Genomic DNA, 24,214 nt, shown 5'->3' with positions numbered 1-24,214 from the left:
CCACTTGTCTATCATTGGCAATTGGAATGCTAAGGTTGGAAACAAAGAGGAAGAATCAGTAGTTAGAAAATATGGCCTTGATGATAGAAATGATGCTGAAGATCACATGATAGCATTCTGCAAAACCAATGATTTGTTCATTTCAAATACCTTTTTAAAACAATATAAGAGATGACTACACACATGGGCCTCACCAGATGGAATATACAGAAATCAAACTGACTACATTTGTGTAAAGAGAAGGTGAAAAAGCTCCATAACATCAGCCAAAACAAGGCGGGGGCAGATTGTAGAACAGACCATCAATCACTCATATGCAAATTCAGACTGAAGTTTAAGAGAATGAAAACAAGTCGACGAGAGCCAAAATATGACCTTGAATTTAGAGGTCATCTGAAGAACAGATGATACATTTGACACTAAAGACCGAAGACCAGAAGAGTTGTGGAATGACACCAAGAACATCATACAGGAAGAAAGCAAAAAGTCATTAAGAAGACAAGAAAGAAGGAAAAGATCAAACTGAATAGCAGAAGAGACACTGAAACTTGCTCACCAGCATAAAGATGCTAAAGCAAAGGAAGAAATGAGGAGGAACAAGAGCTGAACAGAAAATTTCAAAGATCAGCTTGAGAAGGGAAAGTCAAATATTACGACAAAATGTGTAAAGATCTGGAGTTAAAAAACCAAAAGGGAAGAAGACATTCAGCATTCCTCAAGCTGAAAGAACTGAAGAAAACATTCAAGCTTCGACTTTCGTTATTGACAGATTCTCTGGGGAAATTATTGAATGATGCAGAAAGCATCAAAAGAAGATGGAAGGAATACACAGAGTCACTGTACCAAAAGGAAATGGTTGATGTTCAACCGTTTCAAGAGGTAGCATATGACCAAGAGCCAATGATACTGAAGGAAGAAGTCCAAGGTGCATTGAAGGAATTGGCAAAGAACAAGGCACAGGGAATTGATGGAATACAAATTGAAATTTTTCAAGAAAGTGAGGCAGCACTGGAGGCACTCACTCATCCCTGCCAAGAAATTTGGAAGACAACTATCTGGCCAACTGATTGGGAGAGATTCGTGTTTCATTCCAAAGACAGGTGACCCAACGGAATGCAGAAATCATTGGACAATGTCTTTGATATCCCATGAGAATAAAGTTTTACTAAATGTAATACAGAAATGGCTGCAACCATACATTGACAGAGAGCTTCCAGAGGTTCAAATTGGATTCAGAAGCGAATGTGAAACAAGGGATATCATTGCTGATGTCAGATGGATCTTAGCTGAAAGCAGAGAATACCAGAAATATTCTTACCTGTGCTTTATTGACTATGCAAGCTATGGACAATATTGCAAAGTGTGAGTATTTCGGAACACTTAATTGTGCTCATGAGGAACCTGTACATAGACCAAGAGGCAGTTATTCAAACAGAACATGGAAACACTGAATGGTTTAAAATTAAGAAAGGTATATGACAGGGTTGTATTCTTTCCATACTTATTCAACCTGTATGCTGAGCAAATAATCCGAGAAGCTGGATTATATGAAGAAAACCGTGGCATCAGGATTAGAGGAAGACTCATTAACAACCTGTGACATGCAGATGATACAACCTTGCTTGCTGAAAGTGAGTAGTAGTTAGTAGTTAAGTGCCGTCGAGTCGGTTCCGACCCATAGTGACCCTGTACAGGGTTTCCGAGGCTGTAAATCTTTACGGGAGCAAAACACCTCATCTTTCTCCCGCGGAGCAGCTGGTAATTTTGAACTGCTAGCCTTAAGGTTCGCAGCCCGATTCGTAACCACTACGCTACCAGAGCTCCTTTGTTGAAAGTGAAGAGGGCTTAAAATACTTATTGATGAAGATCAAAGACCAAAGTCTTCAGTATGGATTGCGTCTCAATGAGAGTGGGCCCAGTAGATCAATGTGGGGGTGGGGAGGGGGATGATGGCATTAGGACCCAGAGGAGGCCATGGGTGGAGATCCTGAGCCAGTGGTATCTATTGGCTGACAGGACGAGGGGTCCACTGATTGGCTGATGGGGTGAATGCGGAGAGAGGAAGAGGACAGGAGAAGGTGAAAGTTCTGGATGGGCTCTGGTCAGAGTTGAGTCACTAGCGGAGCAGCTTCTGGGACAAGCTCAGTGTCAGGCCCTGCACAGCATAGAACTGGGGTCTTGTGTCTCCTGAGAGTGCACTGAAGGCACAAGGACCCCGTAAGAGCAGTTCCAGGTGGACATTTGGATTTCAAGGACCAATAATATTAAAAGACAAAGAGGAGGTGGGGCCCACACTGTGCTGCCAAGAACATCTAACAATAAACAACTTTTTCTTGCTTTTGCTGTCTTTTGTTATATAAAGGAATATTTGACCCTAAAAAGATAAGAAGGACATGGTGTACTCACCAACAGGCATTTTGTCCTTCAGCCACGTAACAGTGGGTGCAGGGACTCCAGTCACATCACAGGTCAGGACCAGAGGGCTTCCAGCCACCTGGCTCACTGTCTCCATCTTAGGGTTCTCAAACATTGGGGGCACTGAAGGAAAGAAGTCAGATTCCCAGAATCTTGAGCATTCCCCCCTATTTTCCTTCCTATTGGGCAGATCAGGGTTGCCCGCAGAGCCCTGTTTTGTAGTTAGGAGTTCACATTTTATCCTCTGCTGCTGATGGAGACTTGGATTGCTTCATTCACAAATGTAAATAGTTGCTGACTGTTACAAAGCAGAGCTCAGAAGTGGTCCACTTAGACCAAAGATGATCACTGCATAGCGAATGCACCAGCAGGCTTCATCCTACTCCAGGACAGACATCACTAATGGATCCCAACACTCCTGCTCAGCCAAGATGTCGCATGTATTCCAGATGGCCACTACCAGTGGAACAGTATTGACTGGATGCATGTCCACCGGTGTAGACATGCAATTCTGAGCTTTTAGATGAGAGAGGTAAATGTCTCTCTCACTGAATCCATAATATTGGAGGCCTCTTTGCTACACAGCTTAGTCTATACCCTAACTGATACAACACCTGACCCCAAGAAAATCTGGCCAGACCTCCATCCCCTGCTTCTCTAGATAGCTCAAACAGGCTCTCTTTCCCCCAGCTCAAGCCACATAGCCAATCAAATACCATCCATGTTTTGTTCTTGGGCTGATGGGACAATCCCCTTGAGCTTCACGATTGGAGGCGACATGGCTCCAGCCTCCCAAGTCTCTGTTCTAAGGGTTCCTTCATCTAAGAACTTACTTGCCATGCCAGGCCCCGTGCCCACTACTTTATAGAGGTAATCGTGATGGTCCCATGAGGCCAAGTGCCTCCTACATATCCAGCAGGCAGCTGATGCTTTTAGCCCCCTTTACTGAAGATAAATGTGAGGCTCAGTGGGGCAAAGTAACTCCTAATCCCTACAAAACAAGTTGTTAGCAGAGCCATATTTGGATCCTAGTCCTTTTGGTTCTAGATCATGTACCCTTATTCACTCAGCAGCACCCCTTTCCAGTTATTGCCTTTTTTTGTCTTTGGCAGCCCCTGGGTGAGGCTCAAGTTTCCATGGCAACAATATCCAGGCTGACCCCTTCACACTCAATGCCCAGCTTACCCTGGATGGTGAGGATGAAGGTCCGCATGGCATCTCCAGCCACATTGCTGACTTTACAGCTGTATAAACCTTTATCTGACACCTGGGACAGAGAGAGTGTATAGTGGGGATGTACATGGGGTTACCTAGGGCTCTCTCAAAACTCCACATCCCAGAAGCTTCAAGAGCAACAACTCCACACATAGGCTGGTCCTGCCTAGGAAGCCAATAGGAGATGGGACTTTCTAGCCTTTTCTAAGAGACTTGAGGAGCAAGAGGACAGGCAGAACTGCTTCCCTGATCTGGGCCTGTGTATCTGTCAAGTCCAGAGGACAAGCCGCCTCGCTGTGGGGATGGGAATGGGAATGGGCCAGAAAAGAGGAGCCCAGAATGGAGTTCCAGAAGGCAAAAAGATGTTCATCCTGTCTAATCCACGCCTAGCAGGGTGGGCAGAACAGATTTCAGAGAGTCACAGGCTGCTGTGACTGACCAGAATAGCCTGCAAAGTTTCTAGATCCTATAGCTCTTTATTATCAAGGAACATAGAAGGGACCTGCTCAAGGTTACTCCATGGGTCAGGGTAGAGCCAGGTCCAGAACCCATTTAGATGGAGCCCTGTGCTCTCCCTATGCCTCCCCCTTGGTTTAGGGTCTTGTGGGCCAAGAAGGCAGCAGCCTCCACACACCTGCCTTCCAACACCCCTCAGGCTCACCAGAGCTAGGAAACGACTGTCCTGCAGCCACCTATAGCTGCCCACAGCTGCCCATGCCTCCCAGGTTTCTTACCTGGGTGTCCAGGATCTCCAGTCTCTGGCCACCCAGCAGAGTCTGGGACCGCTGTGTCAGGACCAGGGGCTGCCCATCTTTGTACCAGGTCACATCAGGCTCAGGGAGAGAGTCTGTCTCACAGTTCAGGACAGCTTTGTCTCCAGATGGTACCAGGACTGTGTCCTGGGGGCCGCTGGAAGTCTGCTTAAATGTGGGGGGAACTGAGGGCAGAAGAGGAAACAAAATGAAGTGCTACATTTCCCTCTTAGCCCTCCCTGGCCCCCACCACAGGGACATAGTCTACAAGGGTAGATAGAGGACGTCACCTCCAGGGGAGCCAGGGGCGTGCTGGGTGACATGGGAAAGGCTCCTGCCCCCTCTGAGCCTCAGCCTCCTACATGGATTGAGATGCACGGATAGTTCTCCTGGCTCTTTCCTACCTGTCCCTCCAGCAAACCAACTCCTCCTACATGTAGTAATGATCATTGTAGAAGCCTCCACCCTCAGCTGTGGGCCCACAAGACCTGACATGGCACTTGGAGCATAGTAGGTGAACATCCAAACAAATGGTCAAGTCCCAGGAGACAGAGCACTTTCTAGGGTGTCCTGGCTCATGGCACTTCGGGCCAGCTTTTCCCCAAAATGATTCCACACACCATGAGTCCTGCCACAGACTCCATGCCCAGAGTCTGGTGACCAAACGGGCTTAGAAAAATCCCCTTCCTGGACCAAGCTCTTGGGGGTTTGTCACACTGTTCCTCCTCAACTTCACCATCATCAGAGCTAACAAATGCTGTGTAGATGTGCAGTGGCTCTGTAAAATAAGCACTACATGGATGGTTGGAACCCACCAGTCACTCCATGGGAGAAAGATGAGGCTTTCTGCTCCTGCAAAGATTTATAGCCTTGGAAACCCTATTCAGGGTCTGTATGAGTCAGAACTGACTCAACAGCACTTAATAACAACCACCTTACAGATGAGAAATCTGAGGCTCATAGAGGGGTATTCATCCTATGCTGAGCAGACAACACTAATCGATCCTAGTGTTCTCTCGTGCTCAGTCAGGATGCCGTCATGTACCTCAGGCAGCTGCTATGAGGACAGAATTGGCTGGGCTCAAGATCACAGAGCAAGGACGTGCACAGCTGAGTTTCTAATTCAAGTGTGTCCAACACCTGGGAGAGGGCATGGGGCATCTCAGTCTCACCCAGTGCTGGCTGCCCGTCTCTTGGCTGTGCTACCCAAATGGCTCAGGGCTAATTGAAGGAGTTGGGGAGAGTGCCGATAGGGGGACAGAGACGAAACATACCCAGCACACTAAGCTGCACCAGCTTCTGGTCTTGGCCAGCGGCATTGAAGGCTTCACACACATAAGTCCCAGAATCCGATGGCTGTGCTCGCGCCAGTTTCAAGGTGTGGGTGCCTGCAAGGGGAAGCCCAGCCCCTCGCACCAGCAAACTGGCCCCAGCCCCCAGGCCCACTTTTCCTATCCTAAATCCCTTCCAGACTTACAGCCTGGTACCAGATTTGAGAAAGCAATGTTGGCTCCCCACACAGCCTCCAAGGTATGCTGAAGTCTCAGTTTACCCACCAGGCAAGAGGAAGATATCTTCGCCCAGGGTTAGGGCGCGGTTGTCCTTGTACCATGTGACCTCGGGGCTCGGTTGAGCATGGACCTCACAGGGGAGGGAGATGCTGCTGTTGAGGATGACAGTCACCTTCTCTGAGGTCAGGCCTGTGATTCGTGGTGGGACTGTCCCCATGACCATCAGGACAAAGAAAGATACGTGAGAATGCACATGGGCAGAAGGGCAGTGAGCCCCTGCTGCATCCCCTTGGCACATTTCCATACAATGCTATGCAGAAGCCTTGACATACTATAACTATCTTACAGAGGCTCATAGATCAGAGAGGGAGAGTTGTTTTTCCAAGTCCACACAGCTGGCCAGTGGCAGAGCCAAAATACAAACTTAAGTTTGAGTCTAAGACTCGAGTGCTCAGCTATCACCCTTCCTTCCCAAGGTAGCTGCTGCCACCACACCCGAGGCAGAGCTCACGATTACAGAGGTACAGTGTGTGCCATGAGAGTGCAGAGGTTCAGGGCACAGACGCTGGGGGTGGTGTAGCTTCCATTTGTGTGATCTCTGAGCTGAAAAATGGGGCTGACTTCATGGCTCTGCTGGAAGGAGTTGGCAAAGGAAATGCACAGCCCCATGCCAGCTATGCAATAAGTGCTTAATAGTAAGGCCTCAGGAGATATGTTTCTGGTTGTGCCCAAAGTTACTTTAATCATCTGAGGCTGCATGAGCAGCAGTCAAGGCTGCCCAAGTGCTCTGTGGCCCAGGATGTAGCTGGTACCAGGCTGGGATCAGAGCCCAGGTTATCAGAAGCACCAAGGTGCTGTGTGTCCACCCTTCTGCCCCAACCTGACATGGTTGACCTGCAGTGCTGGTCATTGGCAGAGCTGGAGCAGGACACCACCAGCCCCACCTCAGCTGGGGACCTGCTTGGGTCAGCTCACCTTGGACCTTGAGGGTAAAGAGTTTCTCTGCGGAGCCAGCCTGGTTCTCAGCCACACACATGTAGCTGGTGACATCACCCACCTCTGTAGTGGAAACCTATGGGTGCAGGAAAATGGTGTCCGGGAGATGCCATAGACTGGATAGGCTCCTGAACCCTGCCACTCCCCCGACCCCAGGAACAACTACAAGGGCTCCCTCCCACCCACAGCAGGCACGATGAAGCAGGACTTAGGACACCCCTTTGATGGGCATGGCAGACTCTAAGTCATGTAGGACTTTGTATGACATTCAGTGGTGGGCATGGGGTGGGGATGGGGGGAACATTAGATGTTGACTACAGTCTCCCCCAGCCCCATGAAGGGCAGCTCTGTGCTGGGCTGAGTTCTGTGTTCTGGATACTGGGTAACTGAGGGTGCCAGGTCCAGCCTGAAGCCCCAAGGCTGGACACAGCCCTGTAAGTGTCAGATGGATTTCCAGCAGAAAGATGCTCTGTACCACACTAGGCTCCAGGGGTCATTATGTCTGTGCATCCTGAACTTCTAGCTGCTGTGATAGATAAGCCTATCTTGGTCAGCAAGGCCCCTCATATATAGTTTTAGGATTATTTCTTGAGCTGAATTAAATCCCGGGTTCATTTCAGCCAAAAAGCCTCAGTTGGCACAGAAAATGACAGCTTCTTGGCTTCCAGACAAGGAACCCAGAGGCCACAACTGGCTCTGTGCTTGAGTCCGTCCAGGGGCTGCCCTGACCTGCAAGACTTGTCCGTCCTCCAGGACCTGCAGCCGTGGGCTCGGGGGGAAAGGCAGCCCATTCTGGAGCCATGAGATGGTGGGCATGGGGCTGCCCAAGGCTGGGCACTGTAGGCTGACGGTGCTGCTGGCATTGACGATCACCTCCTCCACCAGTTCCTCTGTGTCACCCAGGATCACAGGTGGGGCTATGGTTGGGGAGAGGAGTGTATGGGCTGGTGGCTCGAGAACTCCTTCTCTGGGGAAAGTTCCCAGAGGGAGAGCGATGTGAAGGCAAGAGGAGCAGCTGCACTTGGTGCCAAGCTCTGGCTGGGGTTCCTTGTGCCTTGCTCAACAAACCCTCCAGCCTAAGGCATCTGAGACACAGAGAGGGTTGGTGATTTACCTAAAGGCAAACAGCTAGGAAGCAGTTAACTTGGAATTTGAATCAAGTTCTACCTGGTTTTAGAGCTCAAACTCATCATCCCTGTAACTACCTCAAAGTACAGCAAGACTGAAAAGGACACACACACACACACACACACACACACACACACACACAGACACACACACCCCACCCCCAGGATGAGGGAGTTACAGTCCTGAGTTGCTACCCAGCCCATCCCTGCTGGAGACTATTCCACAGCCCTGCCCCAGACCCACACTCACTTAGCACCAGCAGCTCATAGTGCAGCCAGTCTTCGCCCACCTCATTGGAGGCCTTGCAGGAGTACCTCCCAGCATCCTCCGCACGCACCAGAGGGATCTGTAAGACTCGACCCCCTGAAGGGACATCGAGACAAAGACATGAGATCAGGACCTAGAGACTCTCCCAAGAGCAAGGAAACCAAGTCTCTTCTGGAGGGGAGCTGGGACACATCACTGCCTCCCCTCTGCCCCATCTGTGAAAAGCAGACTATAATCCCTGCCTTGCCCGGGTCATGGACTCCTGGTGTGGTGCTGTGGATCAGCACTGGACTGCGAACCGCAAGTTTGGCAGTTCAAACCCACCAGCTGTTCCTCGGACACCCTATAAATGGGTCATTATGAGTCGGAAACGACTCTATGGCATTTAACAGCAACAATAGCCTAGGTCATAGGTCAAGATGAGGATGAAATCAAAGCACAATAATGGCTTGGTTATGTGCTAGGCCCTGGCTGAGTATTTTATGGCTTTAGGCCACAATGACTCTATGGAGTATGTGATCTAATTACTCCCATCTTGCACATGGAAAACTGAGACCTCCCAAAAGAGTGCCCAGCAAAATGGCAGCAGAGCATGTTCAGGTGAGCTTCTTTGATGATGCCAGGAGGGCTGGGCTAGTGTCCAGCAATGCTGCAGTCACGAAGTTCTCGGGGGATAGAGGAGGCAGCATCTGGGTTTCAGGAGGCTGGGGGTGGGATGGGAGGCATCACCTGGAGCCTCTGTGATCAAGGGCTTGCATGAGGGCCAGCAAACTCTGGGACCAGTTAGGGTCAGACCAGGTGTCTACAGGGGGCTGGAATTGGTCTGTTGTGGGGGCCAAGTTAGGGGTCCCTGTGTGCTCAGGATTCTGGGTTATGGGATCACTGGCCTAGACTATGGGTCATCTTGTGACTAGGACTGGAACCAAGGATCACTGCATGCGGAGTTGGTGACAGTGACTACTTTTGAGGCAGTGGCCATGATAGGTATCAGTTGGTGGTTGGGGTTAATCTATAACCAGGGTTAGGATTAGGGTCATGTTTGATCATGAGCACTCTATATCTAGGATTAGACACTCATGGCCTGGGTCTGGGTGGGATTAGAGATCAATGGCTAGTAGGAGAGCGTCAATAGCTGTGGTCAGGGCTTGGTGATCGCTGGGATTAATCTATGGTCAGGGTCTGAATTAGTGGGTCAGTACGTGACTGAGTTCACTGTGTACCCAGGATTTGGGGTAAGTTTCAGGTCGGTTAGTGGACAAGATAAGCCCAGGGGTTTCCAACAAGAGCAACTAGTGTGCAGTCAGCCTTACCTCCCTCCCAGAGGCCTCTGTCTTTTGCAACAGCCAAAGTCCAAGCCCTGTTATAACCCTGCTCGTCCAAAGGCTGACACAACCTATCTCCCTGACCCAATCCTCCAGTGACTCAGGCTTGACAGGACACAGGGCAGATCCTAACAGGAGACTACCCAGTCTCCCCTCGCAGGGCTCTGCGCCTTGAATCCCTCCCAGTGGTGGCTGGTGGAGCTGAGGGAGACTGGACAAGCAGTCCAGGACAATGGACACTTCTAAGCTCCACTCCTCTTAACTTTTTTTTTTTTAACTTTTTATTGTGAATTATAGAGCACGTCAGCAGTTTTCCATTCAACAGTTCATACATGTTTTCTTTCATGTCGTTGACTGCAATCCCCACAATGTAACATCACTTAACCCAACACTCCTTCTTTCCTAACCCTTATGAACTTTGTCCTTGGACCCAGTAACTTCTTGATGTTGTTGCTGAGAATATACAGCAAAACAGACACGAATTCAACCACTTCTTCAGGTACAATTCAGTGACATTAACTACACTCTTCAAACTTTACAACCATACTCACCCTTCTTTACTGAGCCTAACCTAACTCCCCCACTAACATAACTCATTGCCCAAGGGTCCCATCTAATCTTTCCAGTTGCTGTTGTTACTTTGACCCCATATAGATAGATCCTAAATGAGCATACTGCTCAAGGCAAACACGTCACTTTCTAAAATTAAAGGTTTATTTAAAATTTAAAGAACTTTAAATAAACAAATATTAAAAGCAGTTAAAAGAAAAGCAAGCCACAGGAGTCAAACACTTCAGCTACAGTGTGGTTGGTCCTCAAAGCCCACTGGGACCTTATTCAGCATCTGAGGCCATAAGCCTCTTTGAGGAGTTTAATAAAAGAGACAACTATCTCTCCAGAGAAGGGTGTCAGCTTTTGTCCATCATTTTATGACGCTACGGATCTCCAGGTCTGGATGGGAGAACTTCGTGACCCAGAGTGAGACTCTCTATTGTAAAATTTGGAGGCTGAAGGAAGCCGAGTTTTTACCTTGAGACAGGGAAAGGATCTCTATCCCCAGTTTACAAAGGACAAGAAAAATCCAGAGAGGTCACAGGCTCTGCCTGTGGTTGCATAGCAAGCAGTATATGGGAAAACAACTTTTACGTTTTCATAGAAAGGAGGCTGAGGGGACCAGCTGTGATGTGGATGGGGCTCTGATCAGACTTACCTTGCAGCACAGACATGCTGTCTGTGGCTGAGAGAAGCTGGTCTTCCCTGTACCAGGTGAGCTCCGGGGGTGGGACAGCATTGGTGTCACAGTACAGGTAGACAGGGTTGTTCTCCACAATCTCCCTGTACTCTGTCACCCCACCTCGGACCTCCTCCTCCTGGGACAGGATCTTGAAGGCTGCATTGGTATCACCCATCTTCTGGAACATGGGGGGCACTGGGTGGGGGTCAGGGTGGACAAACAAAAAATGGGTGTTAGGGATTCCCATCCCAGGTGCAGATATTTCACTACTGAGCCACTTTTCTTAGGTCAAAACGTTTTTCAAATTCATTCATTCCTTCAACTTGTGTTTATTACGCAGTTACCATGTGTTGGGCACTCAGATAAGGAACTTGCCCCCTAGAACTCATATCCAACGGACTCTGAAAGACTCTTTACAATGCACAGGTTTGGGCAGGAGGAAGTCAGATATTAAGTTTTAACCTGAATTCATCTATCAAAGCATAACCCGCCCACTGCCATAGAGTTGATTCCGACTCATAGTGACTCTAGAATGCTCCCTAGAGTCTCTGAGGCTGCATATCTTTTCGGGAGCAGTCAGCCTCATCTTTCACCCTCAGAGTAGCTGCTGGATTCAAACTGCTGACCTTTCAGTTAGCAGCCCAGCTGGCTATGCCACCAGGGCTCCAAGCACAGAGGTGTAAAACCATCAGGGTCCTCCAGCTCACCTGATTTGATAGACCACAGTTTACAAAAGGTCAAACAAAGCTCCAGAGGAAACAGTGACTTCCCAAGGTTGTTACCTACTAACCACTTAATGACAGAGCTGGGACTGGAGCACAGTCTACCTCTTCCTCTCTGGGAGGAGGAGGTGGGGACTGGATGGGCCAGACAGTGCTAAGAAGGGATCTGAGTGACCAGAACACTCCAGAAGCATCCTGCCGTGCTGCTCACCTGCTGCCTGCCCTTCCCCTCACCTTGCTTCCCTCCTTTAGTTTCTCGATTGTTTCCTCTCCCTCTTCTGCTCTCCCTCACCTCTTCTTTTCTTTTTTACTTCCTTTTATTTCTTTCTTTTTAAGAAAAATGTCAAACATATGCCAAGCATATGCAGAGATGACAATATCATGAGACACCCAGGTACCCACAACCAGCTTCAACAAGTATTCACTCTGTGCCAGTATGAAGCACACCCCCATGTCTGCTCATAAAGCAAGAGGCCCTGGCAGAGGAATTAAGAGTATAGTGTTTAGGATCAGCCAGACCTGGTTCAAATTCAGGCTCCACCAGGTAATGCTGTGATTTGGGAGAAAGCCCATTCATCTCTTTGAGCCTCCTTCCCTCAGCTGTAAAGGGGTTCAGGGATGTTGAGATGAAGGCTCCGGGACAGCGCAGACACACATGTGTGCTTGCTAAGTGATTGCCACTACTCCTACTAATGGTTTTCCTCTAGAGGCACCAAGAGGAAAGAACACCTCTGCTTCTTCCAATACAAAATTGCAGAGACAGTGAGAATCGGGGCAGGATCTGCTGGTCAAGGCTGCTGGGGGTGGGCTAGCCCGGTGACGGATGCCAAATGTGCCAGGAGCCAACGTTGGCTTCTGCTGGCTGACCTGCCACAACCCCTTCCTTCTCCTAGGCCACCGGCCAGCACACACCCTGGATGAGCACATTGAAGTGCTGGTCGTCCTCGCCAGCTACATTGGTGGCCAGGCACAGGTATCGCCCTGAATCCGAGACCTGCGTGGACTGGATCTGGAGCAGTCGTCCTTCACCCAAGACGTGCAGCCGCTCGTGGGGGGTTACAGGCTGTGGGGAGCAAAAGAGGGGACATGGAGATCAGAGAGGAAGGCATGAAAACCAGCAAAATGAGTGTTATTAGTTGTTGTCACAGCAGCCCCCAACTCATGGTGACCCCATGCACAAAGGGATCGATCAGATCACCGTGATCCATAGGGTTTTTATTGGCTGATTTTTCAGCAGCAGATTACCACACCTTTCTTCCTAGTCTCTCTTAATCTGGCAGCTCTGTTGAAACTGGTTCAACATCATAGTAGTATGTGAGCCATCATGAACAGATAAACCTGCGTCTCCTGCATGTTGTTGTTTTTATTGTTAGGTGCAATCAAGTCAGTAGAGGGTCTCCCACATGGAAGGTGAGAATTCTACTATGGGACTACCACTGCCTCTAGATGAGTGTGTTTATACTTTAATTTTAAAACTTTAAATAAAGGCAACACAAAGTAATAGCAACACCCTGATAACAAGTATGTAAAGCTTAAAAATTGGGAAAATAATCAAATGGGTGAATATAGTAGAACTGAACATTTACGAGACTTTCCGTTAGTTGAATTCTTATTACAAAAATAAAGAGTGGATGGGGAGCCCAGGTCAGCTTTGGTGGTTAGTGCTTTAAGGCAGGTGCCTTTTCTGGAAGATTCTAAGAGGATTAGGGGAACTGGACATCAGAGCCTGAGGCTGCCCTGCAGGTCTCCACTCACCTTTCCGTCCTTGTACCAGCTGATTGTGGGTGGGGGCATAGCCCAGCACTCACACTCCAGGGTCAACGTGCTATTGACCTTGGTCTTTACTTCCTTCACGCCAAACTCCCCCGATGGGTCGTCTTTGGAGATGGAAGGGGGGACTGAAAAACCATAAGGGGATCTGAGGATCAGGCCTAGGAGAGGGTGTGTTGATACCCTGCATGCACCCTGATCCTGGAACAGTCCCAGAAATGACAGGCTGGCTCTGGAGGATGGAGGAACAGGAAGCTAGGTTCTTCACTTAGGAAAGGGCATTTGTCTGCGATGGCTATGAAACAGGGCAGGTCTGAGGCAGGGGAATTTCTGGGTTGGCCTCTGGACTCAGTCTTGGGTATCCTGAGGTCTCAAGCTGTGAAACCTCTTATTGCACCCCACGGAAGGAAGCCGGGGCTGGCACAGGTCCCTGCTCTTAGTATCCTCAGCTCCAAATGGGAAAAGACCACGCCCGCCCCACGGCCTTCTGGACCTCAGAGGAGACAAGTACTGGGCACCCTGTTGGTCCGTGTGACTGGGAGCTGGTGCTCTGGATGGTGTGCACTCACTCAGGACTTCCACGTGGTAGTTCTTCATGGCCTCCCCAAGCTCATTGGTGACCACACAGGTGTACTGGCCTGCATCTTCCTCCTGAGCATTCAGAATCTGCAGCCCATGGGTACCTGTTTGGGGGGCAATGGCTAGCATCACCCCACAGCTGCAGCCTCGTTTGTCTTTTGAGACTAAGCTCGCTAGTCCCCTCCTTCTGGCCCAGTCTAATGACATGTCACCTGTCCCCTCATTCCTCCCACCGAAGGCATCACCTGGGAGCAGCTGGATGTTCTTGGAAACCTCAAATGGGGACCCGTCCTTCATCCAGGTGATGGTGGGGGAGGGGAAGGCCAGGGTCTCGCAGATCAGTGAAATGGGGTTGTTGATGGTAACGGTCACCTCCTCATCTGCACTGTCCTCGGTCACTCCCAGGATGGTGGGAGCTACTGTAGCAGAGAGAGGGGAGAGGACTCTTGTGAACAGGGATTCCTGCCCCAAGGACACTCAAGGAGCCAGACCACCTCAGACCCTGGCACCCAGCCATGGTGCTGTTACTGTCTGCATTATACAGAGGAAGGAGCTCTGGTAGCATAGTGGTTACAAGTCAGGCTGCTAATCTCATGGTCAGCAGTTCGAAACTACCAGTAGTTCCATGGGAGAAAGATGAGTCGGTCTGCTCCCATAAAGATTTACAGCCTCAGAAACCCTATGCAGGATCGCTGTGAGTAGGAACCGACTCCATGGTGTGTAACCACCGCCACCACCACCAAAGGAGGAGACTGAGGCTCAGAGGGCTGCAGCCAGACTTGCACTCACTTCACCACTAAGCTGGATAATTTTTGCCTCAGTTTCCCAGATCTCAACACCTAGGTTAGCTATGAATTTAACCAGTCTTCTCAATTCTGTGTATGCTTTTAGTCTATGTGACTTCCCTGAGACAGGGGGTCACTGTTTTGTCCCCTGCAGAGTGGAGTACCTCTGCCCTCACTGGCCCTAACCCCTCCTCTTCCAGCCCCTGCAGGGAATGCTCTTTTCCATTTCCATCACTCTCAGCATTTTCAGAAACAACTTTTACTGAGGAAGGTTGTGTCCCTCTCATGTTTCTAGAGTCCCTGCTTCTCCAGTCTAACCGGACAGTATGTGGTGCACCCGGGAGATGGGCAGCCTGGCTGTGAAGCCACCACCCTGAGGCCTGCCATGAGTCACTTCTCTCTAAGGCTCAGAAGCATGTGGATAAACAGTCTCCCATCTCCAGGGGGTTTCCCTGGTCCATGATAAATGTTCGATCAGTACAGCTGTTATTACTATTGGTGCTGTTGTGTTGAACTGGGCGTAACAGAAGAAAAACAGTAGAGTGCTTGGTGGTCCACATCTCTGTGAAGCCCATCACCTTGGCTCTCCTTCCTACCAGAAGATACCCTGGCACTCACCCTGGACACTAAGTTGAATGTGCTTAGTCCTCTCCCCTGCAGTGTTGGCTGCAATACAGGAATAGTGACCAGTGCTGGACAGGTTGGCCTGGAGGACTTGCAGGAGGGTTCCGTCTGTGGAGATTTGGTAGGCATCTCCACTAGTCAGGAGCCGACCATCTTTGAACCACGTAACCTTGGGCTGTGGGTGGCCTGTCCACACAGGAAAAGAAGCAGGTGAAGTAATTCAGCAGGCTTGACCAGGCCTGCCCAGGGGTAGAAGACTGCTCTGGCATGGGGCAGGGGACATGGACTCTCCATCCAAGTCTAGAGGCCTGGGCAGCAGGGCAGGGCACAGAAGCAGCCACCTGGCCTGGTCAGGGACACTTTTCTATGTGTTTTGGTTGCCTTTTCCTCACCAAGAAGTGGACAGAGATGACTCAGTACAGATAGGCTAGACACATACACACATGTACACATACATGCATGCACACATGCATAAATACATCCTTCAGCTCACAAGCAATCATGGATGTTTCTGGGTAGTTCAAACAGTTAAGTGTTCAACAACTGGTCAAAATATTGGTGGTTCAAACCCACCCAGAGGCACCTCAGGAGACAGGTCTGGGGATCTACTTCCGAAAGGTCACAGCCTGGAAAACTCTGTGGAGTGGTTCTACTCTGTACACTTGGAGTTGCCATGGGTCCTCACAGATTTGATGGCAACTAACAACAATAGCAACTCTGCCAGGCACCTGAAAAACTATGGTGACAAGGCAACTCAGAGCCTCACATGGGCACTCGGATGACACAAGACCTCTATGGCCCAATGCTGTCACTGCGGGGACAAGGAAGCACTGGGGGCTCTGGGAGCCAGGGCCTCCTGGGGCAAGGTTCTGAAAGCTGAGACCTGTACTCAGGTGAGGAGGAGAGAATAAGCATTCGTAGTGAAGGGTCAGCCAGAGATGAACAGGAATGCAGAACTGGTCCAAAATGTAGAGAAAAGCTCAAAGGAAATGGTGGGCTGAAGGGCAGATAGGCCAGAACCTCCGAGCCCTCCTGCTTTCCAAAGCTGCCTCCTCACTTCTCTATCAAACCTCCATGTGGTTGGAACCCTTACCTGTGGCACTGCACATCAGGTGGGCAGTTTGCCCCTCGGGAACCTTAATCACTTCCTCCTGGTCTTCCTGCTCAATACTGGGAGGAACTAGAAGAAGCAGGGAGACAGATGGTTACTAACTGGGGTTTATCACTCAGGCTGAAATCTGCGGAGCAAGAACCCACAACTCCTCTCTTCAGTTTCCCCATCCCTCATGCCTGTTTCCACAAGGCAGTGAGTTTAGTAAACATTTGCTGATGACTGATAGAAGGCACCAGTGCCTCTAGGGGAGGCCGAGATTAGAGGAAGGCAGTTTTACTGACGCTGAAAATATACACTCCCTTCTACTATGGGTTGGAGCTCTGCTGGCACAGTGGGTTATACGTGGGGCTTCTAAACACACGATCAGCAGTTCAAATTCACCAGCCACTCCATGGATGGAAGATGAGGCTTTCTGCCCCTGTAAAGATTTACAACCTCAGAAACCCTACACAGGGTCGCTATGAATCAAAACTGAATCCATGGCACTCAACAACAACTAGGGATTAATAATCCCTGCTTTTCTGGAAAGTTCCATTGCAGCCTCAGAGTAGAGGTTTCTGGTGAGACAAAGAAAGCCAGGTGCAGCCTCTCCCTCTGTCCATGAGCTGGGTCATATCTCTGAACACATTTAAATTGGGAAGGGAAGACTTTGTGGGACATCCTGAGAACATGGCTGCCACATACCAAGGACCTCAACACTGAAGTTCCTCTGCACCTCCCCAGCCTCGTTGCTTGCCAGGCATGAGTAAAGGCCTCTGTCTTGCTGCTGCACCTGAGTCATCTTCAGCATCCAGCCACCTGGGGGAGAGAGGGGCGTGGGAGTCCAAGTATGGCTGTAAGTGGTCTTCTCTCCCAAATCTAGTCCAGGAAGGGGAAAGCACTGGATGCTATAATTGGATACATGTCTGTCTCCCTCAGTGTTCCATTCTTTAGATGGGGAAAGCTGTGCTCCAAGGAGGATCAACAGATAAATCTGTACCAGGGTCAACTTGAGAACTCTATTCTAGCAAGAAGTCTGTCACTTTGGCCACTTTGGATTGAGGATTAGCTGGGGCTGAAAGGACAGCAATGGGCTTGGGGTCCTGGTCCAAGTCTGACACCCCCCCCCCACTCTCCTCCTATGAACACAGTAAAGGCCTTCTCCCAGAAACACCTCAGAAGCCAGCCAACCCCTCTGAGAGGAGCCCCAGGGTGTCCTAAGATCAGTCCAAGGAGGGCAGACATACAGTGCACACTCCCTCACTGCCATTCCTGCATGCAGGAAGCACGGACTGATCATTGCTCTCCTTTGCAGTGGGCCTGGATTCAGCCTCTAACCTCACATTATGCACATCTGGAAGCCACTACCAAGTGCTCAGAAGTGCTATGCAGGAGAAACGTATTTACCATTCCAGCCTCAGCTGAGATGGAGCCTCAGTGGGCCTTTGAAGCCTCTGCAAGATTTGAATGGGACATTGCTTTGTGGGACTCAGTTTTCCCACTTGTACGTTAAGAAGAATGATCACAAACTAACTTCATGAGGAGATGGGATATTCGGCGGAGGTGTTTCATTAGCATTTCCAGTAATTTGTTACTGCTTTGTGAGATGTTAGAAGTGCCACTCGATTTTTTGCTATGGGACTTCTCGGGACCTTTACTATGAAAATGTACATTATAGGCATCTCCAAATAGGAGTAGGGTAGGAAGGCTTCTCTGAGCTTATTTAAATCCCAGAGCCTTCTATATCTTGATGCATGTCAGTGTTTCCAGGTGTACTATTTAGGGACCACGAGCCCTGGTGGCTCTGTGGGTTAGACACTGGGCTGTTAACTATTTGGTCGATAGTTTATAATCCATCAGGGACTCCTCAGGAGAAAGATGTGGCTTTCTGCTCTCGTAAAGTTTTGCAACCTTGAAAATCCTATACAGGAATGCTATGAGTTGGAACAGACTCCACAGCAGTGGATTTTTTGGTTACCTAAACAAGTCTGGTAGCTCAGGGTCAAAAATCATGGACATGTAATGGACAGAGACAGAGGGCCAGCTCTTGTCTGACTGGTGCCTTACCTGCTAAGAGATAGGTGTCCTCCCTGGGTCTGATAGGGTCCTCCCCTCGGAACCAGCGGACCTCCGGGGGAGGAATGCCTGTGGCTTCACAGAGCAATGTCAACGGGCTGTGCAAGGCAGCGGTGACATTGGTCAGTGTGTCTGAGTCGCCAACAAGCTCTGGGGGCACTAGACAGAGAGAAGACGCTCTGTTTAGGAAGCATGCTAAGGACAGGATGCTCCTATCTGCTCTTTCCCACCAACTATGCCTCCCAAAGATACACCCACACCCACCCACCCACACCCACACCCACACATAGGGGGAGAGTCTGAGGAGCAGCAGGGACTAGATCAGAGCTGCCCCACTAAAGCTGTAACACAGGTACAGGGCATGCTTGGGAACTTGATCTTAGTTCCTCCAACTCAGTGAGAGGGATGTGGAGAGAATTCAACAAGAGCACAGTGACTGGCCCAGAGCTGAGCCAATGAAATGGAGTCTAGCAAAGGTGAACATAGACACACTCCCTAGATCCACACCCGGGAGCTAACAGGTAGGTCTTCCAGCTTTAAAGAACCCATTTGTAAAGGAAGCCCACTCCACAGGCCATGAGAAAGTTCCTCCGTAAACCCACCCCTGACCACTGCTCCTGCCTTGTCTTACACCACTCGCTGCCTCTGCCCTGAATTATAACCCAGACATACAGTTTTTTTTTTTTCATTGTTAAGTGCCATCGAGTCGGTATCCGACTCATAGCGACCCTGCATAGGGTTTCCAAGGAGCAGCTGGTGAGCTAGAACTGCCGGCTTTAACGGCCCACAACGACGTTGCAGTTTACCGCATTAACCCGCAACGCCACACCAGAAGTCAGACATACAGTAGGAGCTCAAAACAGAATTGGAATGCACAAAGGGGTCGCTCCCTCAGACCCCTTCTACCTGACACACTTGCTTCCTCCCCTAAACCCACTGGTGTGGAGGTGATTCCCTGTAAGGCAGAGTAGAACTGCTCCATAGGGTTTCTGACATTGTAAGTCTTACAAGGGAGCACAGTGACTCTGTAGGATAAGCACTGGACTTGAACCACAAGATCAGTTCCAGTCCACCAGTCGCTCTGTGGGAAAAAGATGAGACTTTCTGCTCCCTCAAAGATGTGTAGTCTCAGAAACCCTACACAGGGTCCTATGAGTAAGAACTGACTCTACAGTACTTAACAACAACAAATCTTTACGGAAGCAGACTGACTCATCTTTCTCCCCCACAGCGTCCAGTGGGGTTGAACTGTTGACCTCTCAGTCAGCAACCCAGTGCTTACCCTAAGGCACTACCAGGGATCCTTCTCAACTCTTGCACCTGATTAAATCCTATTCAACCTTCACGTTTTCATTAAAGGTCACCTCCTCCAGAAGGCTACTGACTTCCTACAAGAATTCATGGGCTTTCTGGTCTTTCACAGGCCCCAGAACTTCCCACATCACGCCAGTCATGCAGGGCATCCACCCCTACCAAAACAACAACAACCGACTCATTTAGCAACCTCATGTGTGTTTGAGTAGAACTGTGTGCCACAGGTTTCCAATGGCTTGTTCATTCAAGAAACAGAGCTTCAGGCCTATCTCCAAAGTACCACTGGCTGGACTTGAACAATCAACCTTTCAGTTGGTGGTCGAGTGCTTCCATTAGCAAGCACCACACAGGATTCTTTCATACATTCTTTCATACAGGATAAAGATGGTTTATTCTTCCAGTGCCTGGCATGGAGTAGGGCCGCAGCAAATAAAGGAGGGAGGCAGGGAAAGTGGGGGGAAGGAACACTGGGGCTACTTGGGGTCAGTCCCTGAGTTTGAGTTCAGTGTGGTGGCTGCCCCCATTACCAGCTTTCATCAGAGACCTGAGCCCAGAAGAACAGGGGGTGAGACCAGGAGCAGAGCTGAGGGCTGTGCCTGGAGGTTGAACCAGCCTTGCTCTCCATCCCAGTAGCCCCTTCCTGCCCTGTAGCAGGTGGCATGCTGATCCTCACCCAGCACGGCAAGTGAAAACCTTCTCTCAGCCCTCCCAGCCACGTTCTCGGCCACGCAGCTGTAGTGTCCGGCGTGGGCAACCTGTGCCTCCGTGACATGCAGACTCTGAGCCTGGTTCTGCAGCTGCAAGCCAGGTTTGTCCTTGATCAGTTGACCATCCCGTTCCCAGGTGACCGTTGGTGGGGGCTTCCCTGTGACATTGCATTCCAGAGTGGTCTCCCTGTCCTGGACCACAGAGACCTGTGTGTGGAGTTCCCAGGGGCTGGTGATCTGAGGGGGAACTGGGGTTGAGAAAGAACACATCAGGGAAAGCTGCTCCAGGCTGGACACTTGGTGGACATATCCCCATTTAGGTCTATATCACCACCCTGCCATTCACTTGTCCAGTGACGTCATCTGTCTCTGCCTCTATTTTCTATCTTTGTAATGGGTCCTAAGAGTGCCCCACTGCCACCTCTCCCACACCCCAGGAGCTATGGTCACCACCCACTCCTTCCAGATGCTCCACCCACCCCATCAGCCGAAGCAGCAGTAGGTCCCCACCCTAGAGGCCTGCAGTTTCAGGGACATATCACCCCTGCTGCCCTTTTAGGTTTTATGGGAGCTTTTCTAACTCAGAGTTTCAATAGTGGTAGGGGCAGGTTGGAAGAGGGGATGATCCTACTAGAGGCGTCCACCACAAGATGCTGAGCAGAGCTTTTCTCAGTTTTATATTCTATGATTTTGACAAGGCTATGGTAGCATAGTGGTTATGAATCGGGCTGCTAATCTCAAGGTCAGCAGTTTGAAGCTACCAGCAGTTCCACGGGAGAAAGATGAGACTTTCTGCTTCCATAAAGATTTCCAGCCGCAGAAACCTCTATGCAGGGTCACTATGAGTTGGAACCAACTCATGGCACATAACCACCACCACTACCAGCATCATGATATTCATTTCATTCCTGCTGTACAGGTAGAAGCCGACTGGGGTTTCCAATGTCTGTGGTAACTTTATATAATATTAGCAGTTTTCTTGTTCCCAACTGTTTCCAGAGGGGCTGTTTACTTTGGGTCACAGACAGGGAGAGATACCTAGGGGTCATGGGTCAGTGGGAGGTACTTAGGGATTATTCTTCCACACTTCAGTTAGTTGCTGTAAGAAAACTGACAGGGCAAGGGCAGATGCCAATCATCTAAGAGAGAATGTGGAAGCCTCCTTATCCTTGTTGTTCCTGTCTTCACTTGAGATCTGGCTGTGGGTGGCTGGTCTGCCAGTGTGCCCTCTCCTTGCCCTCCTGGCTCCTTCGCCACCTGGCAAGGCTCACCATGCACCTCCAGCTGCTGGTCCTGGCTGCTGTTTCCTGCCACATTGCTGCATTCACAGGTGTAGGTGCCCTCCTGGCTGGGCTGGACCTGCCCCAGGTACAGCAGCGTCCCCACAGCCGACACCTGCTCCAGGCTGGCCCCTTCACCAGACAGGGACTGACCTGGAAGCAATGGGAAAGAAGGCCCTGCTCTAGGGCATTTGCTGGGATACCTGGAACTCTGGGCCTCCCATGTTTGCCAACTCCTACTCATCCTTCAGGTGTCCACATAGACATCACCTCCTCCAGGAAGTTTTCCCTGAGTGCAGAATCTATCCTCTACTCCTTGTGAGTTCCCACAGCACCCAAGCTTCTCACCATCAGAGATAGACCTGTAGGTGCCCCATCTGAAACCCCCAATGGCCTGGACTCAGGAAAGCAGACCCTGCTTCACTTTCCCCCTGGGGTCCTTAGATGTTCCGTGGGCTACTTAATGAATGACCCATCCACCTCAACAATGTGACCTGAGGAGAGGAAGACCAAGTGGCTAGTACACCTGGCTGCAAGAAGACCTCAACGTGGGAGAAGGTCTTTGTGAACTGCTGGATCCAACACTGATTGTTGTCATCATCCTGTGCCTGTGTGCAGAGGACCGCACTCCAGACTCCATTCATTCATCAATGCAAGTCCCCAGAGGAGGAGGGGATTCAGCTGTCACATGATGATTCCTTCCTCCAACACTGGCTCATTTTCTTCTTGATCTGCACTCCTCTCCTGGTAACCCCGCCCTGCCTTGTTGCTCCCAGACCTATCCCCTGAGCTCCAGACACTGCCTCTGCCTGCTCACCTGACATTTCAGTGAGCATCTAACGAGCACTTCAAAATGAGCACATTTTTCCCTGTGCCTGATCCTGCAGTCAGATCAAACACCTGGGAGCCATCCCTGACCCATTCCTACCTCTGGTTCCACATCCAGCCTGGCCAGAAATCCACACTCCAACCCCCTCTCACCACCTTGTGGCACCACCTAGTCCGGGACACCAGCATCTCTTCTCTGGAGTCCCCCTCATTGGCTGCCCTCCTTGCTCCCAGTGGTCTACTTGCAGCCCAGTGACAGGGTGCTCCTATAAGAATCTAAGCCAGAGTGTGACCCTCCTCTTGTCTAGAGCCCTGCAGAGGCCCACAGCCTCACTCTGATGACCTTCTTCTGCTCCCTCTCCTTTCACGACTGTGCTCCAGCCCCACTGGCCTCTCTGTGGTTCTTCAGACATGTTGGTTTCCACCTGGGCCTTTGCACCTGTGATTACCACTGCCTGGAACACTTTCTCCCCATGGCATTCCCATGCTCACCCCTCACCTTTTTCAAGTATAGGAATAGGAATACCCAATATAAAATTACAAGTCGTACTCCCCAGTACACCTCCCCGTTCCTGCGTTTAATTTTCTCCAGAGCACTCACCACTTATGGTGCCAAGTCATTTTCTAACTTCTTGTTTATTATCTGACTTTCCCCACTCTTTGCTGTTGTTGTTAGGTGCCATTGAGTCGATACTGACTCATAGCGACCTTATGCACAACAGAATGAAACACTGCCCGGTCCTGGGCCAACCTCACAATCGTTGCTACGTTTGAGCCCATTGCTGCTGTCACTGTGCCAATCCATGTCATTGGGGGTCTCCTCTTTTTCTCTGGCCTTCCACTTTACCAAACATGATATCCTTCTCCAGTGACTGGTCCTTCCTGACAATATGTCTGAAGTAGGAGAGACGAAATCTGGCTATCCTGGCTTCCAAGGAGCATTCTGGCTGCACTTCTTCCAGCACAGATCTATTTATTCTTTTGGCAGTCAATGTTCCCCACTCTGTGTTTTAGAGGCTTGCAATAAATCCTATATGAATGAACTCCAGATATGGATTGGGCACCTCTCTTGTACCAGACACTGAATTGGGGATTCAGTGGTGGCCAAGACAGTGCCTCATGGAAGGTCTAAGATGGGTGACGGGACAAGTTAGCACAAAGGGGCTGCATTAAGGAAGACCTGCCTCAGCCTAGGGGTGGGGATCATGGCGGGTCTTCCTGCAAGAAGAGACATGGGAAGTAGGCCTGAGGACCAATCTGGTTCTGCTGGCTAGGAAGGATCAAAGAAGGAGCAATGCCAGGCCAGGGAAAAAGCAGAGAGAGGCTGATAGAAATGTCACCCATACCCCGTAAGTCAGTAAGCCCACCCATCTCAGCTGGTGGAAATGGCCTTCTTATGCCAGGCAGGGAGGTGAGGCTGGGTGAGAGCTACAACCGTACCATCCTTCTTCCAGGAGATCTTGGGGAAGGGGACACCCCGGCACTCACAGGACAGCCTGGCAGAGTGCCCCTCCATCACAGCCAGGGTCTGGGGCTGCTCCGAGGGGAACACTGGAGGGACTGAATCAGAGAAGAAGTGGTGAGCTGGGAAGGTGA

At 50.2% G+C, this 24,214-nt stretch overlaps 1 protein-coding gene across 1 annotated transcript in view; it reads right to left on the bottom strand.

The window, feature by feature from the left end:
• Positions 1 to 24,214, bottom strand: part of HMCN2 (hemicentin 2) — a 190,529-nt gene that overhangs the window by 42,934 nt on the left and 123,381 nt on the right. The window contains 20 exon segments of the mRNA XM_006834988.1: positions 2,407 to 2,538; positions 3,601 to 3,682; positions 4,365 to 4,567; positions 5,657 to 5,770; positions 5,939 to 6,100; positions 6,869 to 6,965; positions 7,619 to 7,806; positions 8,267 to 8,380; positions 10,817 to 11,035; positions 12,475 to 12,625; positions 13,318 to 13,460; positions 13,902 to 14,015; positions 14,157 to 14,330; positions 15,315 to 15,506; positions 16,414 to 16,500; positions 17,119 to 17,232; positions 18,481 to 18,648; positions 20,477 to 20,758; positions 21,782 to 21,943; positions 24,059 to 24,178. Of these exon segments, the coding sequence (XP_006835051.1) occupies positions 2,407 to 2,538; positions 3,601 to 3,682; positions 4,365 to 4,567; positions 5,657 to 5,770; positions 5,939 to 6,100; positions 6,869 to 6,965; positions 7,619 to 7,806; positions 8,267 to 8,380; positions 10,817 to 11,035; positions 12,475 to 12,625; positions 13,318 to 13,460; positions 13,902 to 14,015; positions 14,157 to 14,330; positions 15,315 to 15,506; positions 16,414 to 16,500; positions 17,119 to 17,232; positions 18,481 to 18,648; positions 20,477 to 20,758; positions 21,782 to 21,943; positions 24,059 to 24,178 (3,018 nt within the window).

Source organism: Chrysochloris asiatica, unplaced genomic scaffold, assembly GCF_000296735.1.
Source record: "Chrysochloris asiatica unplaced genomic scaffold, ChrAsi1.0 scaffold00014, whole genome shotgun sequence".
NCBI lineage: Eukaryota > Metazoa > Chordata > Mammalia > Afrosoricida > Chrysochloridae > Chrysochloris > Chrysochloris asiatica.
The sequence above is the reverse complement of the archived record's forward strand: the minus strand, read 5'-3'. Positions and strand labels throughout refer to the sequence as shown.